The following is a 23,699-nucleotide window of genomic DNA, read 5'->3' on the forward strand; positions in this document are numbered from 1 at the left end:
TTAATTAAAAACGTAAATATTAGTCCCAAATTGTGAAGTTACCTCAGCTTTCCCGTATTGCTTTTAGGGTTCTTGCGGAAGGACTGGTTGGGTCCCGAGCGAGTTGACATGGAACGAGGTGACGCTCTTGAAAATGTCGATGGTGGGGTCTTAGGAATCTTCTTTCCAAGATGGCCAATCCATTTCTTCTGCTCATCTTGGGTCAGGGCCAGCAGTAGCATGTCCCGGGCAGAGGTCACATCGTAGTTAACTGCAGGGGGACGGCACACATTGTTGCAGGAAAAACAATCCAGTGTGATAAATATGACCTCAAACTACCCTTCATCTCAAAGACGCACCCCTAAAATATACCAAATAATGGTCAGCTTCAATATTAATTAATCTGATTGTATTTTCATTTCTTTGGGCTATTAAGTTTTAGACAAGATTTTTTTTTTTTTTTTTTTTTTTTTTTAAATGCCCATTGCAATTTTCCAGATCCCAAGATAATTTCAGATTCAGTTTACTATCATAAAAAAAACCGTAGAAAAGTAGAAAATATTTACATTTAAGGAGAGCTAAAACTTTTTAGTATTTTGATTTTTTTAAAGTAATTTCTTGGTGAAGTTTAAGGATTCGAACTCTATGAACTTACTAAAAAAAAATTCAGTAAACCTCTTTACAAACACCAAATAAACTGATGGTGTTGGTGACTGGTGTTGGTAATGTATGGCAGTGTGATACATGTTCATGCCAGTTGTTTAACACTATTTCACTAATCAACAAGTGGCAGTAATGCGCCACAATGTGCTGCCATCGCCAACGCAAGCAGAAAAGATGAAGGTCGTTTTCTTGTAACTGTAAAATGGATGCGAGTTGTAAGTCAGCTGCAATAATAACCCACTTGTCATGTTTACATATAACTCTTCAAGAGTCCGCGTGAATATCGCCGACGCTTGTGCAGTACTTTCGATATTAAGGCCTCAACAGCAACTAGAAAAGTACCTTGAAAGATTTTGCAGCTAATGACTGCTCATCTTAAAGAAAATGAAAATATACATTCATTACACCAGCAGCAAATCCCAAAGGAAAGGTCTTTTACCTTTGCAAGGAGCAATAACATCCTCCTTTTTGTCGAGATGGTCTTTGTGGCACTTGACGTGGCAGCGGCGACACTCCAGGGCCGGAGGTGGCTTGAAGACATGCCACAGAGGCTTGGCGCAGGCCTCACAGTTGGAAGGGAAGTGATATAGCGTGGGGATGAACTCGTGGCCTTTGTGTGGGAGACAGTTGGTCTTGTCGCCCTGAGGGACCGTCTCCACGTCCGCCTCCTTCCTGCACTCTCCCTCGTTGGCATACAAAATCTAAATAGACGGATCGGGGGTGGGTGTCAGAAATTCTTTCTGGAGGCTGAGGAGAATCTAAGTCCGGGCTGAATGGAAATGAAAGTCAAAGTAAAACTCCAAGATAGAGCTGAGCCTCCCACCTGGAATATCCTCGGGATCTCCTCCGTCTCAGCTCGGTACACGTCTCCTTGTGTGACTGGTCTCACGTGAAATAGTTTGCTGCACAAGAAAATAGAAAATGATCTGTAGATAACTTATTTTCTTGTAGGTAAATTATGATGGTGGAGAAAGTAGCAGATGAAAGGAAGGAAAAAAAAAAAAAAAAAACGGAATACTTACTCGATATCTAGTACCATTGAGGGGTTGGACTGTTCCTTATCCTGTTCATCATTGTAGAACAGAATCTTCTTACTGCTCACCACCACGTACTGCAATATTGAAAAGACAATAAGAGGAAGCCCGGTGGAGTCCTCGAGGGGCCGGGCGGCTTTTGTTGTGTACAAAGTTTAACAGAATGCAGGTGGAGCGATGGAAACACGCAGCATACCTGCTTCTTCCATCCGTATCGCTTGATATTAGCACGATTAGGAATTGACAGCCAACCCTCCAATCTGGACTCTGAAAGGCAGCAGACACACACACACACACACACACACACACACACACACAAAAAGTTTAAATCTGCACAGTCAATTAAAGACAGTGGGAGAAGGCCATGCAGCGATTAAATCCAAACTCAACTGGGTGACATTAAAACACCAAAAAGTCCAAAGTTGTAACGGTCTTAAAACACCACATGAACTCTTCAGAGTTTTGCCCGTGTTACAGTAACAGCACTGGAGTAGGTGACAGGAGATGACTAGTGGTATCCCTTGCTGCTACTTTACACTCCCATCCAAGAGGAGAATATTGGGCAATGGCAACTTCTTACAGCATGTAAAGAGAGCATGTAAGATTTTCCGTCGCCAATTATTAAAAATAATAAGTTTTGCAGCAGCAATCGAATTAGTATGATAACTCACTCCTTTCACAAAAACAAAATGTGCATTGCAAGTTACATTTTTACATCATTTGGTGTTAAAATCATAAATCCAAGTGCATGCTGCTGAAACATCACAAGCTGAACGGGGTCAGTGAACCGAATGGGGCTCGTCTACTACTTGTCTACATAGTGAGGGGAGGTCTTCGTGTCCAAACGAGCAGCACTTCTGGTGAACATGCCAACAAAGACACAACAAGAGTGTTAACGTGTTTAAAGAAGACAGTACCGTCAATTAGAAGCAGCTAGTTTCAGTTCCAGGACACGTTTGAAAGGTGCCGAGAGTGACGTGCTAAACCTCACACAGGGTGGTGTCAGTAAACTCTGCTCTAGTTCGGTTGCTTTACTGTTTGGGGCTGGCCCGAGTGACATTAAACAAAGACACTGCCAGCGCTTTTATTTAACACCCTGTGTATGTTAGTCATTTATATTTTGACAATTTTCAAAAGGTCATTTACACTCGTTCACTCTTTCAAAAGTGTTGCTGAAATTCTCCCCACAGAGATGGCTGTCGCGCCTCTGGCAAAAGAATACTTCAAGAAAATCAGGTGCAAAAAACAAAACAAAAAAGACAACAACAAAAAAGACAAACGACAGCTGCAGCACAGGCCGGGCAAAAAGTCCACTCAGTTACTCACAGAGGAAAATGAATGGAAGTTACAAAGATAAGAAGAGCAAGGAGAACCAACTGGACATGAGGGAAATAAAGAGAGAATCGTTTAACCACAGACGCCAACACACATGAAACACACCTAGGACAAGGTACATTCATTTTCTTGTTAGATCTTGCATAAGAAAAAGATGCTGCATCACATCAGCATATACCAGCTAAGTAAAACACTTTGACTTAAATGAAACTATGATCGTGTCTGCTTTCGTGACTTTAATGTGCTTAACTTAAAACCCAATGCACAAGCTCAACTGTCTGATAATTCCACCCAATATGATCTAAAAATACACCATTATTGTGATGCTAAATCCTTTCTTTTAACTCCTTAAAGCCACAAACATCAAACAAAAAGTAACAAAGCCGGGATATAAACTGATTTCAGCAACAAACGATGTTACCTGAAGCAACACTGTGCCAAATGAACTGAAAGGTAGCATCTCTCAAAATGTCAAGTCCAACTTTTGTTAATGAGAATAAAAAAAAAATAATAATAAAAAAAAAACATAAAACAAAATCACCACATAGAGACATTTGTTATTTAGGAAATATGTCCACATACAACCTACATGAATCAAAACAAAGTCAATTTAATATTGTTAAGAGTAGAAATCCTAAACGCGCAACATATTTAAAGAGATATTATGTTACTAACAGAAAACACAAAGAGGAAGATGAAAGTAAGTCGTAGATTTTTTTTTTTTATAAATTGTTGCCATGGACAATTAAAGTAACTGTCGCCGCGTCCAGTTCCGCACAGCTGTGACCATACCTGCGATATTACTGTCCGTCTCGTCTGTCTGCAAGCTGGTGACACTGGAGTTATCCATGCGCTGCTGCAGGTCGTTCAGCTTCTCCCGGAGCTGCTCGATGTCGCTCTCCTTGCTGTCCAGTTGCATCTGCAGCTCGTTGCGATATGTGCTTTCCTCTGCAAGTTGCTGTGATGGAAAGGTCAAGACATTTGGGTTAGGGCCAAGAGATACTCTTAAAACCATCACACTAGGCCGCGGCATGTCGAGACGTGAACCCACCGCCTGCATCTCGCCTTGCTCCTTCTGGTATTTGATGGCCAGTTGGTTGAACTTCTCTTTCTCCTGATTGAGCTCCAGCTGAAGCTTGCGGTTCTCCTTCTCCTTCTTCCGCAGGTCGGCCGTGCTGCCGCCTTTCTTCTTCTGGTCCAGCTTCATGTCTTTGCGATTCATGATCTCCGCCAGCTTGTTCACCGCCTGACAGATGGAGGTAGGTGCAATAGTTTGACCGGTGGGGTTCGGCACTCACTCAAGTGTTTGGAAATAACTTCGAACAGAAAGAAGGCGGATCTTTACCTGAGTCTTCAGTGTGCGCTCTGTGTTGAGGATCTTGTCGTAGTTAGCCTTGATTGCATTTGAAATCTCGTCCTTCTGAGCTATATACTCTGAAAGGGAAAAGAGGACTGAGCTCGCATAACAACATAATTAGAAGGTAGCAGGGAGACATGGAGGTCAACAAAAGGACAGTACCTTCATCCTGAGTACGGAGCTTCTCATTTAACTCCGTCTTCTCTTTGCTGAGGTTCTCCACATCTTTGGTCAGAGTTTTATTGGATTCCTCAAGCTGCATAGAAAGTAGAGAATTGTAATTTTACCATCTCAAAGCTAGAACTGATCCAGCGGTGCTGTAAGAACAAGATCATGTTGAGGAGGACAGTGAACTGTAGTTAGAGGGACACTTCATGTTCTGCTCACCCGTGCAATAGTAGCCTCCTTTTCCCCAATATCCTGCTTGTGTCTGGTCAACGCTTTCTTGTTCTCCTGGCTGAGCTCAAAGTACTGCTCCTCCTGAAGTGCCCGGGCAAGCTGTTCTGACTCGGCCTTGGTCACCGTCAGATCCAGCTGGGCAGACAGGGAGTCCCTTTGGACAGGATAAAGAAAATTTGATGGTTAGTTTAAAAAAAAAAAAAAAAAAATCCATGTAACTTTGGCTTTTTTGATAGTTTTTTCCCCATCAAAAAAACAATAAAAGCTCAAAAAAATAAATAGGGACAGCAGCCATTAGCTGCTAAATACTCATTATTTGTATGGTTAAATCTTTGGTCTGCAGTGTGCATAAAGAGAATTCAGTTTCTTACCTTTCATTGCACAAATCCTGCACCTTTTTCTGAGTCTCTTGTACCTGCCGGTTCCTTTCCTCAATCTCCTCTTTTAGTTCCTTGACCTGAGTTTTGTAAAGCGTCTGAAGGAGGAAAGACAAACGGTTCAGCTGGTGGTTTTCACACTGAAGGAGGAGGGTGGAGATCCTCAAACTAGGACTTTATACTTACAGAAAAATACTGTTCGGCCTCAAGCTGGTCCTGAAGTTCCCTCATCTGTCCCTCGTTGCCTCTGTATTGTCTATTAACACACCAACCAAACACGTTAGGACCTTCCTTATCATTTGATTAAATCCATGATCCAAGTACTTTCAAAATAATACTCTCCAGTAAGAAAAAACAGAGCCAGCACCCATATCTGCCCGTGTAGTAGAATGGATTGGAACGAGCAGGCCAGAGGATTAGTTATGGAGTGGACAGAGCTGGACTGAGAGTAAACCCTAATCTTGTGGTGTAAACAGTCGCAGAACAGCTTCGGCACTAAGCTGGAATAATAGCATTTATATGAAAATAGCAGGCAATTTTAAGGCAATTTACGCCTCGACTTCCAAAGAGAATTACCGGCCAGAGCAGCAACAACAGAAAAATTACAACTCCTGGCTGGAGCCGCGACCAGTTTCCGAGTAAAACCGACTGGAACAATCATGTAGCTCAAATATTACTCTAATAACTGTAAAAATAAATTCATTATATCAATGATTACTTTTATATTCTTTTCCACATCATGTTAGACAAGGTCTCGAGCAATACGATTAGTGCATAGATAAGAAATAATAAACAAGTAATCAATTTTACGATTACAATATTCTAATTCAGAAAGTCCACTTACTTGGTTAGCTGTGCCAGCTGGAACTCCAGTGAGCGTTTATTCTCTAGTGCCGTGTTGATCTCCTGCTTGAGCTGCTTCTCTGAACACCGAAGACGGTCGACCTCCTGCGTGCGGATCTTCAGGTCGTTCTGAGACAGGACGCGCTTGCTCGACTCCTGCTCTATTTGTATCCGCAGATTCTTCACCTGGAGGACGAAGGTGCGAGAATTGAAGGAGCTGTGTGGGCAAAGAAAGAGACAACACCAAATGTATGCAAGTGGTTTCCTTCACCTCATCCTCCAGCCTTTCCTTTTGCTTCATCAGCTGCTCCATTTTCTGCACAGACTGCTTGAGGTCAAACTCCAACATTGAGCACTGCTTCTCGACCTCCACGATCCGGCTCTCCGCTCTCATCCTCGCTCCGTTCTCCTCGGACATCTTCTGCTGAACGGCTGCAGCAAAACAGACACAGTGAAAGAGTTATTCTCGTTTTCTACTTTGGAGGGTGTTAAGCGTTGAGCCACTTGGTATTCAGGCGGTAACCGCAAATTTACATTGAACAGTTATCGACTCGCACTGCTCTAATTTTAAAAACTTTGAAAAAAATGTAATGTTTGATGTAAATTATAAGAAAGAAAAAAAAAAAAAAAAAAAAAAGAGCGAAAAGGGACAGACATGAAGGTTCATTGTAAGTAAAGGCATTTTGCCGTAGAAGATATTCAGTATGGCAAGAAGTAACTTGGACAGATCATATTTCTATTGCAAAAAAACAGCTTTACAGTCCAGCTTTAATATGCAATGAGGCAGTGTCCTGACATGCTCGCTGGCTTACACTCCCTGAATTCCTCTCACCACCCAAGCAGCACCTGGAGGCGACTTCTGATCAGATAGTAGGAGAGAGAGGCGCGGCAGATAGAGGTTGATGGGGTGAAGGAGAAGTTAAATAAAATGAAGGATGAAGGGCATTCGAACGTAAGCCAGCGAGGCCAAAGCAGGATGGCAGAGAGAAAGAAAAACAAGAATCATAGAAACAGGAGAACGACAGAAAGTGGATAAGGGCATGCTGCGACACAGGACCGGCGTACCGTTCATGGCAGCTGATTTGGCTTCTTCAATAGACTCGTATTTGTCAGTGAGCTGCGCCCGCGTCACCCTGTGCTCAGTCTGCTCCTGCTCCAGACGCTGCTGTAGCGTCTTCAGCTTGTAATTCAGGTCAATCTCCAGGTTGTTCTTTTCCTGGAGGATGGGGAGCAAAACCAAACAACATGAAGCAATTTATCTCGTCACAAATACACAAATTAACAGCAGGGTACTGTATGCAAGAAAATACTAATAGAATTACTACTTGTACGTACCTTCTCCAGGTTATTTGTCCTTTCCTGGGCCTGTTTGCGTTCAGTCTCCACTTTGGAGAGGCTGAGCTTCAAGTTTTTGTTGTCTTCTTGCATCCCTGCCATTCTCGCTGAAAGGCAAAGGAAAACAGAATTGTGGTGTTTTCAATATGCATCTAGTATTTTCATTGCAAAATCTGTTTTGTTTTTTTATTCCCAACAAATTCAGATAGATCATAGAGCTTCACAGTCTGTCTCTCAGTTTGCTTGACTTTAAATAAATTACTTTAATGCCATCGATCACGGTTCCTCATTTCCCACTAATTTATGTGATTATTTATTTCATATCCATAAAAGATAACTGACTGACAGAGAAATCTGAAACTGATTTGAATGATGTGGGTGTTTTCGGTGCTATGGCTTGAGGAATTTGTGCAGATGTGTCATATGTCCGAATGAAAGTGAGATTACTTTGGAAGATATGTGGTATCCCACTGAGTTGGTTTAATAAACTGAAAATTTGGGGTGTTTGTAAATAGCTTTTTACCTCAAACTAGATTTCAAAAAATGAAAACTATGATTAAGTCGAGCTTTCACTAATTTTGGCTGTTAGATTTGTGTTATCAGGTCACCTTGCAGCTCCCTGATCTCCTCTGAGCCCTGACTGTAGTTCCTCCGTTCTGAGTCCAGGGTGCTCTGAAGGAGCAGAAGCTCCTTCTCCAGCTGCGCCTTCTCTCCGTCCACTGCGCGGCTCCTCTCCTGAAGCTCGCGGTTCAAACTCTCCAACTGGCTCATTGACTTTGCCATCTCCGTGTGGCTCTTCCTTAGTCGCGCTGCCGTGTCCGACTCAGCGCGCAGAAAGTCGTTGGCCTCTTCCAGCTGGTGATCAAAAATGAGGGAAAATAAAGCGTCATGCATTTTGCTCCACTGGTCCAGACTCTCTCTCTGTGTGTGTGTGTGTGTGTGTTTAGTATATACCTGATTCTGCAGCTGGGCAATCTTGTCATTCGAGGCCTGCGAGTTCTGACTGATCTTCTTCATATCTTCAAGCTGCTCCCTCAACGTTGACACTAGAAAAAGACAAAAAGAAAGTAGTTCAACGACGAGGCCTCATTTAAGCTCCAGTTTCAAATCCAAACAGATCTTTCTCAATTTCCTGATTAAAATCTTTAGACTTTGTCACAGTTTGCAACTACACATCAATCCACCCAATCAATCCAGAGCTGTCTTTCCGTAGTAAGTCAATAGAAAAGTTAGAGGAACATGTGCTTGGTTGGTTCAACAGTAAACTACCATTTGGCAGTGAGGAAGATGAGGATGACACCAGGATACCAGTTAACCTGTCCGGGACGTACATCATATCTTGATACTGCGAGGAAGACCATGCAATAAAACTACGTTCATATCCTGACTGCATCTGCAACCTCACTCTGCAATTATACTTTAATTGCAAAGTGTATGAATCATACATCAGCAGCACTTCATTATCTTTACCCTCATTCTCCAAATTGCATCTCTTCTCTGCCTCCTGGTCAGCTTTCCTTTGGTACTCGGTGAATCTGTGCTGCAGCATGATCTTGTCCTTCTCCAGCAGAGATATGCTGGCCTCAGCACTCTTCCTCAGGTTTGCCTGTAGCAAGAAACAAGCGAACAGCTGTGATGTGGCAGAAACAAATGCTTAATCTAGCTACTGATTTCAAACAGTAATATGTTCCTCTTCATTTAAGAGCTGAAGGTGTATTTTTATGGATATAATTACAATCAAAGCGGCATCATAAATTTATAATTTCACCTCTTCATCCAGTTCTTTCATGAGCTTTTCGATCTTGGTGTTTGACGTCCTAGAAAAACAGAATGAGAGAAATACTTCATCACACTGAATGTCTCCTGCAACAATAAATTGAAGTTAATAAAATCGCATGTACATTGCTGCATGCTTTGTTTCCTCATAATAATGAAATCGAAAAGGTACAAACAACCAGTGGGCAGAGAACACATGAGGACTACGCCATAATAACTTCTCTATGGACTTTTTCTATCCACAAATATCACAATTTACCTAGAAACAATGATGCTTTTTAGAAATGCACTTGTGTGTACTCTCACTAAATTCAACTCCTCCTTCCTCCCATATCGCTGCACTGCTGTTGTCTAGTTTAAAGCTATCCATCAGACCAAAGAATTTGCATCACGCCTTTACTTTGACTCAGTAAGCAGTTCCTTTTTATACAAGAATAAATAATCTACTCCTTACCTGCATTTCTGTTCCAACTCGTCCTTCAACTGCATTTCACTGTGGAGCTGCTCCTCGAGCTGGTAGATCCGTTTTTGCAGGCTCTCCAGCTAAACAAAAACACACAATTTGAATTTATCGGATTATCAAAGACGGAAAATTTCCAGATACTCTAAATCTCAAAGACATTCCGCTTCACAGCGGTCTTCAACTCACTTGACTCTTGTCTTCTTTTGTGGAGCTGCTACGTTTGTCACAGGTCTTTGCGGCTGTGGAGCTGCGCACAAGGCTGCAAAAAGAATACTTCATTATAAACATCAAACCACAACAATTAAATTTAAACCTCTTAAAGTATAAACTAATAACTGGGGCTATTTCTTTGATGAATAAAAAGTATATATATATATATATATATATGGGGAAAAAAATCAGAGCATTTACGGGCAATTCCTGTATTTTCATATTTGTCTAATTATGTGGACAATTTGGTGGTAAACGGAATTAGATGAACAGTTCTGCAGTTTGATTATGAACATGGTGTGAAGCGAAGTCTGGAAGACTAACTGTTGATTGCTGTAATAGGTGAAGCCAACAAAGGGGAGCTGGTTGCCCACAAAGGCCTTTGGTATGGGGAAGGTCTCCTCTTCTCCCCGGTCCTCTTCTATGTCATCAAAGTTACTGGTGTCGACGTCACTGCTCAGTTCAGGCACTACAGGGGCAGCCGCTGCACATGAGCACAAGAGAGGCAAAGATTAATGATGGCACTGGAACAATAGATCCATGACAATTCATTTCACATAATACAGTGATTCGCTGTGTGTTAAACACCAAAATAATGAGTCGACAATAATCAAAATACTGGTCTCAGAACAAACTCCCACAAGTCATGACTAGTATTGAAATCTCTTCCTACGGAGGCAGAAAACATAAACCGGAGTGAATAATGTTCCCTTACATAATTTAAGTTTTGATTACATTAGGGATGTCATGAGGACTGATATTTCGATAGCAAAATTCTAAAAACGTGATAATTGTTTTTTAGTAATGTATATATCTGCTGAAAGTACTGGAGATACTGAACAACGTATGGTACAGCAGCAGCAGGTCCACTGTGACTTGTATGTGGTGGTGGTGGTGGTGGTGGTGGTGGTGGGGGGAGGGGGGTGGGGAGCCAGGGACAAGTTATAGACAATCAAAAGTCAGTGTGCAAAAGGTGTCACAGAGCATTTCTAACAAAAGGGGGATCCCTCTCAAACTTTTGTACACAAGATTTAAAGCAGGCGAGCTTCAGTTGTTAAAAACATAAACATCAGTAGACTTCCGTAATTGTCGTGCAGTCTGTCAAAATATAACCTTGTGTGATTGTGTTTGTTAGCACACTACGTGTTCAGCAGTTTTTAGAACAGTTTATTTGATTTGATCTTTTTTATTTTTGGTCTAGAATTTGGTCTCAGGAGTCGTGGAAGATCCATGTTATTAGTACTGACTATCAAATTTCTGGTATCTCAACATCCTTGTGAAACACAAAACAAATAACTGTAAAATTGTAATAAAGATTTGTAAATTAAAATGCTCACTCGTTATTATGCATGTAAATATATATCTGTAATTTACTTGGTAAATTAACCCCTATCAAAAAAATGTTTTTGTCTTATGTATTTCCTGCCTGTGGTATTCAATAAATATTTTTTTATCTATAATTTTGAGGACATTACCTCCAGATATACGAGACACAAAAACAAGCATTTCAGTTTTCTCTGTACAAACTTTTTTCAGGATAACAGGTCTATTTTAAAACCCTCTTTAAAAAAAAAAAAAAAAAAATTTAAAAAAAGGGAAAGCAGCCAGCTAGCAGCTGCTTACCCATTGAAACAACAGGGGTGGTCAATACCAAAGTGCTGACTTCAGCTTAGTAAAGTATTAAATATAAAGCCGTGACAGAACTGACTATAGCTACTGGATTTAGCCCTAAACTTCTAATCTCTCTCTACTCCAGTGTCAATCCCAACGCATTAACATTTGCTTCCCCATTGTTGGCCTTAAAAAAATGCTCTGTTGCCAATTATTGCTCGGAGCAGGAATCACGTTTAGTCTTGGAAAGGATACTGAATGAATGGCTCGTCTACAAGAATTTCCTGCAACTGTCTCTAGTAGGTCAAATGGAAAACATGATCGCTGGCTACATGACAGGGAGCAGAGTGCCAGATGAAATGGGAGCTGTGAAAATAATCAGTAATCTGTTCAGTGAAAATTATCTTACTCTCTCTGATGTTCTCCCATGTCCACTGGTCATTCTTGAAGAAAGGATGCCTCTTGATCTCATCTACACCATTACGACCGAGTCGAACTTCCCTGTAGGGGTCAGGAGGACATACATGGTTAGATTGTTCATAATTTCAATAATTCTGAGTGGTATTTTCATAATAGCAGAAGAAAAAAGCTCATTATCTATGCTATTATGTATGTTTCCATGCAGATTCATTCCACACTAGGTCGTCTGCACCTGAACACAATTCATGCCTAAACATGGAAAAGGTCTTCACTTCATGATCCAGTGCTCGGTCTGCCGCTATCTAACCTGTCAGTCAGGAAAGCACAGATAAGATTCTTGGCATCGTTGGAGATGTCGCTGTCGTCGGGGAAGGTCAGGGCGTTCTTGTGGTTCATAATCTTGCTGTAGGTCCCCACCAGTGAGTCTGCATAGAAAGGAGTATCGCCTACGGACAGCACGAGACAAACGTCGTGACCGACACGTTCTCCTGAAAATGTGTAAAATAGTTGTCTTTCACAGAATTTAGTTGTTTTTTTTAAACTCACCGACTAGCATTTCGTACAGGAAGACTCCCACTGACCACCAGTCACACTCTCTGCCGTAATATCCATCTCCTCCTTGGGATTTCAGTACCTCAGGGGAAATGTAGTCTGGAGTTCCCACTGCTGTGTCGCATCGTACCATACCATCCTGAAGAAGGAAAAACATTTTCAAAATCATAATATTTCCAGGACTTTGTCAAAATAATTCCCTCAACATACATGTTTTTTTTTGGACAAAATGGATTACAGCTTAAGACAGTCTTCATAAAAAGGAGATCGTACATACAGAAATACATTTTATGTACGTGGTGTGATGACATAATTGTGTTGAAGGAAGCTGAATGTGATACCTTGTTCATTTTCATGCAGGTTCCAAAGTCAGCTAGTTTTAGGTGGCCTGCTTTGTCTAGCAACATGTTATCAGGCTTCACATCCCTGAGGAGACAACAACAAAGTGACATCAGTGCAACACATACCAACAACACCTCGAAATGGAACGCACGCATCGCAAGAAAACCTGGTGAACAAAGCACATCTATAGCATTCAAAATGTCCACCTGTGTTCTAATGGTCCTATTGAACCTGTGTGTGTGTGTGTGTGTGTGTGTGTGTGTGTGTGTGTGTGTGTGTGTAAAAATTACACCTTAAATTAGAGCTGTCTGTAGATGCTGCAACCGGTGCAGTGAGAGTAGAGCAGAAATTACATTTTAATAAAATGTCCTTTCTCTACAATTTCCAGCAAGCTAATGGCCAAAAATCAATTATATTAACAAAACTGTCATGGTGGGAATTTTCTATCCCTGCATATGAGCACAAAGCTTAGGTGTGCAAAATAGTATTATTAAGAATATTATTATTAATTATTCCTTAATAAGAAAAAAAAATATTTCAGGCCCGTTGTGTGCAGAAATTCTTTTATAGAATGTGGTGCTGACACCAACTACAACTTATAAGGCATTAAGTCATTTGAGATACAGGTAGATAGTTTTTGTTTTGATGTAAATAAAGTAAATTTTAAAAAAATTGTGTGTTTGATTAAACAGACTCAGCTTCAAAACAATTAGAAATGCAGCATTAGACTAAAGGCACAAGCAGCTGGCAGGACTCCAATGCCTCCTTATATCAAAGGTTGCCACCACACCCTCTAGATCTTAATACATATCTCTCAGAAGACAGACGTTGCACTGTCACCTGTGAATGAAGCCCATTGAGTGGATTCCATCCAGGGCCAGAACCACCTCAGCCGTGTAAAAGCGGGCCCACTTCTCTGGGACGTCATAGTTGCTCATCAAATTAACCAAGTCGCCGCCAGGCATGTATTCCATCACCATGTAGAGGTAGCGGTCATCTTGGAAAGCAAAGAAGAGCTGTGGAATAGAAAAGACGGTGAATATAAAGTGTCCCTCAAAAGCAAACAAACCTCTTACTAATTGATTTCAAACTCATACAGGAGGCTGGGATCATGTCTGTATGGCCTGCACAAGTAATATTGAACCAAAATAAGTGCGTTTTAGATGCTTCTCTTATCACATCATACCTGCACCACCCATGAACTGTTGGCGAAAGCCATGATGTCCCTCTCCTCCCAGAAGAAAGCAGAGTCCGACCTTTTGATCATCTCAAACTTGCTCAGCAGCTTCATGGCGTATACTTTGTTGGTGGCTTTGTGTCTTACCTGAAAATGATGGTGAGGTCATAATGAAGTCAGACATATTCATGTACTCTTCACAGACTTCAGTTGTTTTAGAAATGCTGTTAAAATGTTAAAAGATCTTGTTTATTCAAGAGTAAGACAAAATCACATCCTTACCAACTGCACCTCTCCAAACGCACCCCTCCCAATGACTTTAACCACCTCATAGTCCTCGGCTTTCATCCGAAGATCACGAATTTTACTAATGGTTTCTTTGTCTGAAAACAAAACAAGCAAACATGGACGTTAATAGTAAACAGTAGCTATGTAAAAAGCTATACTATACTCAGCTATTGTTGTGACCGTTAAAGAGAAGGCTTTATCCTCTGCCTTGTGCATCGAGGCATAAGAGCCAAAGGTAGATGGCAAAATCGGTAACTTGAGGTGAATTCAGTGTGACATCTGAGAGGTCGCAGAATGCGTTTTCCATTTTGTACTTTTTGTTAGTATTTCTTTTGAAAGCTCCGCATACCCTGTTTTTACAATCAAATCGCATTTGGAAGTCATGTAACATCTACATATCAAACAATTTGCTTTCATAGCAACATCCTGCCTGTTGGCAAACAAACCAGAAAAAGCCGACAGCGTTACTGCACAGCTGAAAGATGCCGTTCAGGGAAAGTTTGGAGCTTAGTGAGAGCTGGCCTCTCCCTGATGTAATAATTCAAGCTCCCCTAGGGGAGATAGTATCCACTATTCCGCCAAATTTGGTCACAGTTGTACTAAGGGGGATCATTTTCAATTCACACGGGTCACAACTGGCACGGGAAAGCATGGAAAAGGGAGGTGTGGGGGCATCCGAGTTCAAGTAATCCAAAAATAAAAGTCCTAAACTATTAGAATAAGAACATTTGGGAAGTGAGTCACTTCCACTCTAAGCATAGCTTCCTGGGATCATAATACCAGATAACCATGAAGACTTTTAAACCATGTTCAGAAAAGCTGCAAATAGGATTTTCTGTTGCTGTTACGGAAAATATACTGTGTGGATATATTTGCGTGTGTATGTATGTGTATGTGTGTGTGTGTGTGTGTGTGTGTGTGTGTGTGTGTGTGTGTGTGTAGGTGGAGGATTATTTTCAGTCAATCAGTTGATCTGATTGCGGTGCAAGGCACAATGCAAGGGGAGGATTCAGAGTAAAAAGCCCTTCAGGCAACTCGTGCTATTGAGGACCAGAGTCTCTGGTCCATTAGTCCATATCCATCAATGCTTTACACAAACGTAGAGGACCAAGAGTAATTGAGGAGATTCCTAATGGCAGTTTTTGCCCAAGGGTTTATAGTATCTTGGGTTGATATTCAAATCTGAAACAGATTTTTTTTTAGTTTTCCTCAAACTAACAAAAACACTTTTTTAAAATTTAAAAATTTAAAAAGCTCTGTGGAGAAGGCATCCTTACATGAACAAAAATAGACTTATCTCTCCACTTTATCAGCAGCAGCAAGCTGTGCATTTCCACACCACAGAGAGCACAGTGCATGCAGAATGCCAGTCATTTCCCCATAAAAGCCTCCGCTACTTATTCAATACTGCACCAGAATGCAGATCTCAATAGATTTCAGTGCAAAGTTTATTTACTGGAGAAGAACTCGATGAGAAACTGAGTAAAATGCAAAGTGAGGGCTACGAAACATTCCACAATAGGGAGGGAGAATATGCTGAGTTCTAACAGAAGAGGGAGAGTAGTCACCTCTTGTTTTGTTTAGTTTGGCTATAGGTGTTTTGGTTAAATTATACGTTTGTGTACATGTAATTCAGAAAATTAAAGACATATATGCTCAACGTCACAACACTGATGCACTGCCCCCACCTCAGGCAGCGCTGGCTTTAAGCAGACAAGCTCTGGAATAAATACTGAAACATGATAGTTGGTATTTCCTACAAATGTAATTGCATTGGATTGGGCAGTTACGCTGGATCGGTTAAGGAAAAAGATGCATGCTCACCGTCAGCCTTGGATTGATTTTTTTATTTTTTTTTATCACGTCTAAAACATAGTTGTAGGGGTTCCCCAGTCTGAGCACACTGTGAAAAAGAGAAGCCAACCTTGATAGGCATCATGTGGGTCACCAGCCATTTATGAAAGCCCCTTTGTTGGGGACACTAAGCAGCAGACACCTATTGTGTCCGAGCCAACATGGAGGCAGTGACCCAAAAACAGACCTCTTTTCTGAGCCTAGGCTTGTACCCTAATGTAACAGGGCTCGGCAAACACTAATGGTTAAAGTGAAAGACACGGAGAGAGCGAGGCTAAAGGAGACCACAAGAGGACGACGTAGGATGCAAAGTACTTACATCTATTCAAAAAGTTGTCAATGCTCTTGTTTTTCCTCAGGGCAGGGAAGTCAAGGTCGTATACCAGTGCATCCAAGCCATCCTGAAGGAAGAGGAGGAGGGTTAACAAGCAGGAAAACATAACTATACAGTTAATGCTAATTCAATAACATCACAGACAACATGTGAGAAGCAAACAAAGTGTCCTGTCAGGCTGTAGATGTCTGCACACGGCTAGCGGTCGGCTTCAAGTCTGGTACATTAATAATATCACGGTGGGTTGCACTTTCTACCATTTTTCAAAGGAGCTCAAAACATAATTATTTTTGGTAAACCTCTTTAAACTCAGGATGAACATCTTTTAATTTCGTGGTGTCAATCTATAAATGAATGTAAAAAAAAAAAAAAATAAATAAAATTGTATCCCTTTAAATAAAAATAAAAAGTTTGATTGGGCTGAACAGCTATATCAAGAACTCATTTGTGTTTCTATAAGAAGCCACGACATCGCTTACCGTGACAAAGTTAACAGCAAACCACACATGGAAGAAACATGCTTAGTTTTATTGTTTTCAAGGTTATGTTATTGATAGTCATGCAGTTGAAAGTGCATATCTGTAACTCACTCACTGAAACTATGTATTCTGATAAATATCCAAAGACTGCTAGTTGAAAACTAGAAATGCTTTTATGAGCAGTGCAGTTGAAAAATCTTGAGGCCAATAAGCAAATGTGGACAGTGATTGTGATAGGGAGGAGTGATTCACAGTTTTGCAGCTTTTCTGCAACATATCTTCCATTAAATATAGCTAATGTAAAAAGAAAGTGCCAAATTTTGATTTTAGACGACGCTGACTGGATGCCCAAAAGCTGAATTTCCCACTCTGGGCAAAGCGTTTCTGACAAAGACAACTGAAGAAAGTAAACACCCTGTGATGATTAAGGCAACAGAGTAGACCATAACAGAGGTCAATTGTGAGACTTTACAACACAGTTCTGCAACACCCACTGAAGTCATAGAAACAACTCCCTTCTCCCTAGTTTCTGACCGTCCCAACTATCTCTATCGAAACAACTTGGAACAGCATTATCTCTGTCAGTTGTAGAAACAAGGCTGAGAATAATGACACTAATAAAAAAAAAATAATAATAAATAAATAAATACGAATGTACATTCTCAGATTGGATTTCAAAGAACTGTAAAAGAGAAGCTACTTTATCTTGCCTCAGGCTTGGAAGGAGCATAAGTGCCACTGGCAAGGTTTAATCTAATCTTCCATAATCCAGAATGGCTGAAAGAATACAGGCACAGAAACACTTGAACACACGTACTGCTATGCAGTGCCGCTAGCAGGTGTGAGCCAGATGTGAGCATCTTATGACACCATCACAGGTCAGCTAGCCCACATTTTCTGTCTTCCGAAAGGTCCGAGGTGCCGTACATGTTCCAGCTCAGCTGCTATTAAAATACAAGAGAACCTCTACTTGTTGAAATAAGATACATCATCTCTGAGCTCACCATCATAGCAAGAATGTTGACATTTCAGTATTGTGAATGACTTTATGTCAACAGCAAATTTCTCTTTGCATCTCTGAGCAAAGCCAAGATGACACACAGCGAAGCTCAGTAAACACAGCTCAGACAAAGCAAGGAATCCTCTTAAGTAACTTTGCTGTTTCAGCTCCACAGTGGAGGTCAGGGCCACGCCACCTCAGACAAGCAAGTGCCCTGCAGGATGGGTGGAGCCAGGGAAAAGGCAAGTGGGTGGGGGAAAAGAAAAGTGGGAGGTGGTCAATGGTTGGTCAGAAGAACAAAAGCAATTTAGACATTCACTGGATCAGAATATGGGAAATTATTGAGTGGGAAGGATGTGATGAAGACATAGAGCCATCTCCATCTCAGCTTTAAAAAAAAAAAAAAAAAAAACTTTAGGGGCCAACTGTTCAGGAGGGAGTATTTACACAAGACAGGCCATAGGCTGGGAGGAAAGGGGGGCCTAGTTAGCCATACAGTATCCAGCCAGCCTACACTGGGGAAAAAAAAAAAAAAAAAAAAAACACGGAAGAACCGAGTCCTTCAGGACCCTAATCACAAGGCTCTTTGCTCAGCAATGCACGTTTGCATAACTTCCTGCCGCAGAGAACTCTGGACAGCCACAGTAACATTCCTTAACAGGACTGTACACGTCAGAGAGCTATTTTAGGTATGTGGCCAAACAAGTTCTCAACAAAAAGTGAAGGCAGGGAGAGAAAAAAACAAAAAAAATCCATCCCAAAGTAGAGTCACAAAGTGAGCCTTAGTTTCAAACAGGACTAGTGTTTAACACTATGACGGAAAGTTGGAGGGAGTGGAGGGTGGTTGGATGTGGGGCCAGCTAGTCCAATAGGAGAACAAATAAAGGAAAAAAACAAAGCAAAGTCAGAGTGCATTACAGCCATGCTCAGACACTTCGAGTGAACCACTAGAGTAACAAAAGAGCCAGCTTTGGCAAGTGAGAAAAAAAAAATTTAAGCCATGGATATACTGCTAAATAGAATATAGATGATTTAAGAAACAACATTCACAACATAAATTGAGTTTGAAAAAGTAAAAGTAATTATCACTGGGTGTGTGTGAGCAGCAACTGTTGGAATCTCAACATTTGCACCTCTGCTGCGGGGTCATCTATCCTCAGAAAGATATATGGGGCAGTTATATTCAGAAATACAAAAGGTGGGCAATGTAGATTAAATCCTCTGTGATGATATATGTAATTATATATTATAATACAAAGTACATTTTCTGGGAAAATCAATTGACAAACTATTCATGAATACAATAAATAGACAGAATTGTCCGTTTCTGGATTATATAACAAGTATGATGACGCAAATAAAAATCTGGCACAAAAAGAAAGCCGTCATGTGCACTCAGATGCAAAACTATTTACAATGACCTGCCAGTCATACAGTATTTAAGCCAAAGGTTGTTCAGTATAAACATTGTGGCACTGTAAATTATCTACCTGTAGACAAAGAGGTGAACTTGAATGCCTCACACAGCAGTGTGTGAGCATTCTTATCTGCAGTGAAATGCGTCTTCAGCATTTATTTACACTTTTTTATTTTTTGTTTGAAATGGCTATAAACCCACAGAGTCATCAGATTTAAAGCAGACATCAGAAATGTAAGATGCCTCTGGTGACTGATCTGTGATCATCAAAGTTGTGGGTCGGCACCAAACAACATCTGCCTCGGTTTGGTTTTAGCTATCAAACCACCGAGACACGGATCAGCTAAAAATTTGCTCCAGGCTTCGCTGACAAATATGAGGCTGACGGTGCGGGAACACTGACGGGGCTTTTTCTGAGCTAGTAATTCAGAGTAATTTCCAGAGGTCAAACTGTTCCTGGATAAGCACTTCTGCCACACTTCTTGCAGCTCTGAAATTTCCAAGCGCTTACGAGCTTCTGTCTGCTTGCAGCCAAAAGAAGGAAAAGGGCATGAATGTGCAGCACAAAATGGAAAAAAAAAAAAAAGCAACCCATGTGCACATAGAAATTAATACATCAAGATCTGTAATGTGAATTATGAAGAGCGCCTACAGACATCGGGCACAAATGTATGACACACTATTAATTACAATCAAAGCATTGCTGCGATTATATGCTGTTAAAAAACCTACATAAAAGATATGCTATCAATCTACTTTATTAGTAACAGAGTGAAATCATGCGTATGATTTACTTCGTGCAACAAGCGCAGGGCGGTAGCAGTCCACAGACTATGTTTCATTATGTGGCAGTCTTGGGGGGGGCGGGATCACAAGGAAAACAAACCAGAGCTTGCAGGGCTCCCTCTCATCCTATTTCTGCTGATGCTACTCCAGCCAGAGGGTGACACATCCCTGGGATTACTGAATAATAATAATAATAATAATAATAATAATAATATAAAAAAACAGCTCATAAAACATAACTACCACATTTCATTTATATGGTAGTTATGTTAAAAAAAAAAAAAAAAAAAAAAAAAAAAAATTAAATGTATAGCTACACAAAACACACTAAGCCAGTGGTTGACATTACATATGGCAATTATCTCTTCTCTTCCTTATTTCTTAAGCTGCAAGGGAGAGAAATCCACACAAGACACAAGCTCTTTTCCAGACATTAAAGTCTGAGTTAAAATTTCCATGAGAGACTCAGCCACATCATCCCTTTCTGCATGCCAGCACAAGGCATGTGGACTGGCCTAAGTCGAGCCCTGCTTCTCACTTCCTTTTCTGCCACCTCTTCTAGACAATATGCTTTCCACATGTGAGCAATTGTGCAGTCAGCCATTTGGTCCGCCATGCAAATAAAGGCAGTTCCAGTGCAGGCTGTGCCAGCGTAAACATAAATGTCATCGTACAAACCAATGAAGCCATTCAAAGCATGAAGTAACACACTCTTCCTCACCGCTACCCCTCAGGTGTCGGCAGCCAGACAGAAATTCTTATTTTACACACCGAAACGCACCAGTAAGACTTTCACTTGAGTTTTTAAGCACTTTGTCCAAGCTCCTTTTCCACACTCCTGCTGCAGATAATATCTACTGACAGGAAACCCTACTTATCTGGAAAGACTGAATATCTAACAATATTGAATAAATGGCAGTGACAGTGAACCCAGGGGTGGCATAACAGGGGCATTCCCTTATGAGGTCCCAGTGAGCGAGAATGACTGTCACAAATGCTTTCATGTGAAAATATAATTGAGTTATTCCAACAGTGGAGAGCGCTCACGTGTTTCAACTCACTGAGCTCTGAATTCTCAAGCAAAACTCAGAAAACTGTCTGCACTGCACAGGATTTTTGACATCACCCCGACAAATAACCATCCCATAAACATCTATTCAGGTCACCTGAACCATCATACTCTATGTGGGACAAACTAACTGGGTTGTTAGCCCTTAAGAAATAAGATATAAGAAAAGCAGTGAGTTTTAAAGCTCAACGGGTTAAATAAAAGGTAACATCGTTCCATTATTAAAAGACTGGATAATTTTGGTATGCATTCCTGCACATAATCAGTCGGTTGAGGGAATGCAGAGCTACAAATAGCTCAGCCAATTGTTGTTCCCATAACTGAATAGCTGATGAGAGCAGTTTACAACTGACAGCCCTGGACCTTTCTGACAATAGGGACGGATCAAACGCTGACTATAAGCTCAACCACAAAATACATGTTTTTCAACTGAAGAAGATGCAATTCATTAACAGGCCCAGACAAGTGGTTTTCCACATTTTAGCAAATATATACAAATCAAATATGGTTTACACCATTCATGGGTTATTAACAAAGTTAATACAAGTTATTTGAGCACTTTTGTTGCTTTCAGGAAACCCCACTTAGGCTGAATGTTGTAGGTGATCCACCACCATAAAAATGTAGTTATTTTCATTTGTTACACCCTTGCAGGATATAATTGATCTGTGAGGACCATTTGTCAGAAGAAAAAAATGCTGGTGGAGTCCAGGTTGCTGCAATTACATATATTACCATCTGACTAAAAAGAAAGGGCATTACTAATATGCCCCAATTATCATTGAATTGGGCCATGTTAAAAAGTTACGTACAAGCTATAAATGCTTAATTTTGATTTAGCATTAAAGGTCATCATGCTGCACACTCTGTTTTTGATTGAACATGCAGAGCAATAACAAACCGAAGCAGGTTAGTGGACGAGCATGACCTGACAACAGCAGCTGCCTATTGTAAAATAAAAGCACAGTACACAGTTAACCAGCTTCAACATAGAAACTCAACAATATGGGTTCTATGTGAAGACAGAAGCGCTGGAGTCACACTGTAAAACTATTGTAGTGTAAACATACATGGACTTAATATTCAGCCATCACAGCCACAATAACCTGACACAGGCCTCCATGCTGATCGAGAATTCCATGAAAGCCTGACAATCAGTGTCAGCAGCGCCGTCGCCACGTTACAGGTGAGGTTTGTCCATTAAAAGGCAAATGTTTCTGAAACAAGGGCAGGCACTCAATATTGGCAAGACAGGGACTCACTGTACTCTGGCTGCTACTCAAGTTGGGCCGGAGCAGATGAACTGTGCAAAGAAATTAGGAAGCCTGCCAGTAACACGTTTCATCAAATTATTCCGCAGACAGTTGTAGAAGTATTCAGTCACTTTGCTCGAGCAAACGTTTTTCAAGGTAAGTTTCTCTTGATCCGGGTCTTGCTCTATGACTGCTTCCTTACCAAGTCTGAACCCTGACAACTGAATGGAAACCGTGCCACTTTGTGATTGCGGTAAATGGGGCTCATAGTTGGTGATAAACAAACTAAAAAAACATAGCAAAGCTTTTCGCACTGGTGATTTTTGTTCCACAGGTTCCACATGCCGCTTAGCACCGTTATTTAGTTAAAAGGCATAAGCAGTAATCAGTAAATCCTTCAATCAATCAACACTGACGTTGTGGGAGGAAATTTAATATCAAGAGGAACATAAAGTGTTACCTTGCAAAAGGATTTTAGCACATTAAATCGTATTAAATTAATACAGATGCAGTTTGTCATTTGTACTCTGGCTCCCAGCAGTAGTACTTTATGATGAAAACTTTTAAAAATATATGTGTATTTCCACAACATTGGTTTGTTTCAGTGACCTACATGAACTGAACTATTTACAGTGTAAATCCCCTCAAAGTAAGAGCATCCACCCTGACATGTAGATGCAGTACACACACAATCACCGTCTACACTACTGGTTTATTGGCCTTGCCGTTTCCTGTAATTACTCTTATTACAGATTTTAAGTCCAAATAACAGATGAAAGAGGGATCAAACACAGAGATGCTAACACACTCTGAGTGTCAAAGTAAGAACAAAGACTATGTCAGGAAGCCTTTAAATATCTCAAATAGAGGCAAAGCCTGAGCAAAACAAGTTCCAACGCATCAATTCAGCCTTTCTAATTTACCAGATGATGAAGAGGCTCCTCTTTAACACTTTGGGACCAAGTGTAAGAGCAGCTAGAATAATCTCGTCAATACTTTCAGAAATAGACAAACAACATTTTTTTCTGCTACACCTTGTTGAGATGAAGATGTACACTCTGAACTTATTATTTGATGAAATGATACAAGATATTTATCGTTGCCAAAAGAACAACACGGACAATGCTCAGACCCTTAATGGCACTGAGCTTTCGTATCACAATGTCAGGAATTCTGTCTGTTCAGATTGGCTCTTTCGAAGCCAATCGAGAGCACAATGACTGGGGAGGGGGCCGCCAATCCAGATAAGGCCCTCTTCACTCCAAGCAGGATTTATTTAGAGGGTGAAGATAAGAGCAACAGGGTTGGAAAACAGTGAATAGATATGCAAGACCAGAGCTGAGTGC

The 23,699-nt window shown here is 40.8% G+C and overlaps 1 protein-coding gene across 3 annotated transcripts in view; it reads right to left on the reverse strand.

Annotated features, from left to right (window-relative positions):
* The window catches only part of rock1 (Rho-associated, coiled-coil containing protein kinase 1), a 28,337-nt gene that overhangs the window by 2,325 nt on the left and 2,313 nt on the right, over positions 1-23,699 (reverse strand). For 2 of the 3 annotated variants that reach the window (XM_069157621.1, XM_069157622.1), the window contains exons 2-32: positions 16,335-16,416; positions 14,156-14,256; positions 13,883-14,020; positions 13,537-13,712; positions 12,696-12,780; positions 12,349-12,493; positions 12,110-12,248; positions 11,792-11,883; positions 10,096-10,255; positions 9,748-9,820; positions 9,553-9,641; positions 9,091-9,139; positions 8,793-8,928; positions 8,277-8,368; positions 7,931-8,177; positions 7,323-7,429; positions 7,053-7,203; positions 6,259-6,419; positions 5,989-6,173; positions 5,331-5,400; positions 5,139-5,242; positions 4,756-4,921; positions 4,531-4,624; positions 4,357-4,445; positions 4,063-4,257; positions 3,804-3,969; positions 1,873-1,943; positions 1,665-1,753; positions 1,466-1,544; positions 1,082-1,343; positions 43-250 (exon numbers count right to left, since the gene is read on the reverse strand). In XM_069157621.1, coding sequence (XP_069013722.1) covers positions 43-250; positions 1,082-1,343; positions 1,466-1,544; positions 1,665-1,753; positions 1,873-1,943; positions 3,804-3,969; positions 4,063-4,257; positions 4,357-4,445; positions 4,531-4,624; positions 4,756-4,921; positions 5,139-5,242; positions 5,331-5,400; positions 5,989-6,173; positions 6,259-6,419; positions 7,053-7,203; positions 7,323-7,429; positions 7,931-8,177; positions 8,277-8,368; positions 8,793-8,928; positions 9,091-9,139; positions 9,553-9,641; positions 9,748-9,820; positions 10,096-10,255; positions 11,792-11,883; positions 12,110-12,248; positions 12,349-12,493; positions 12,696-12,780; positions 13,537-13,712; positions 13,883-14,020; positions 14,156-14,256; positions 16,335-16,416 — 4,001 coding nt within the window. The other variant, XM_069157623.1, reaches the window with a different exon arrangement.

This window comes from Embiotoca jacksoni, unplaced genomic scaffold (genome assembly GCF_022577435.1).
Source record: "Embiotoca jacksoni isolate LCO1_2020_lvr unplaced genomic scaffold, fEmbJac1.0.p SCAF_22, whole genome shotgun sequence".
NCBI classification, from domain to species: Eukaryota; Metazoa; Chordata; class Actinopteri; family Embiotocidae; genus Embiotoca; species Embiotoca jacksoni.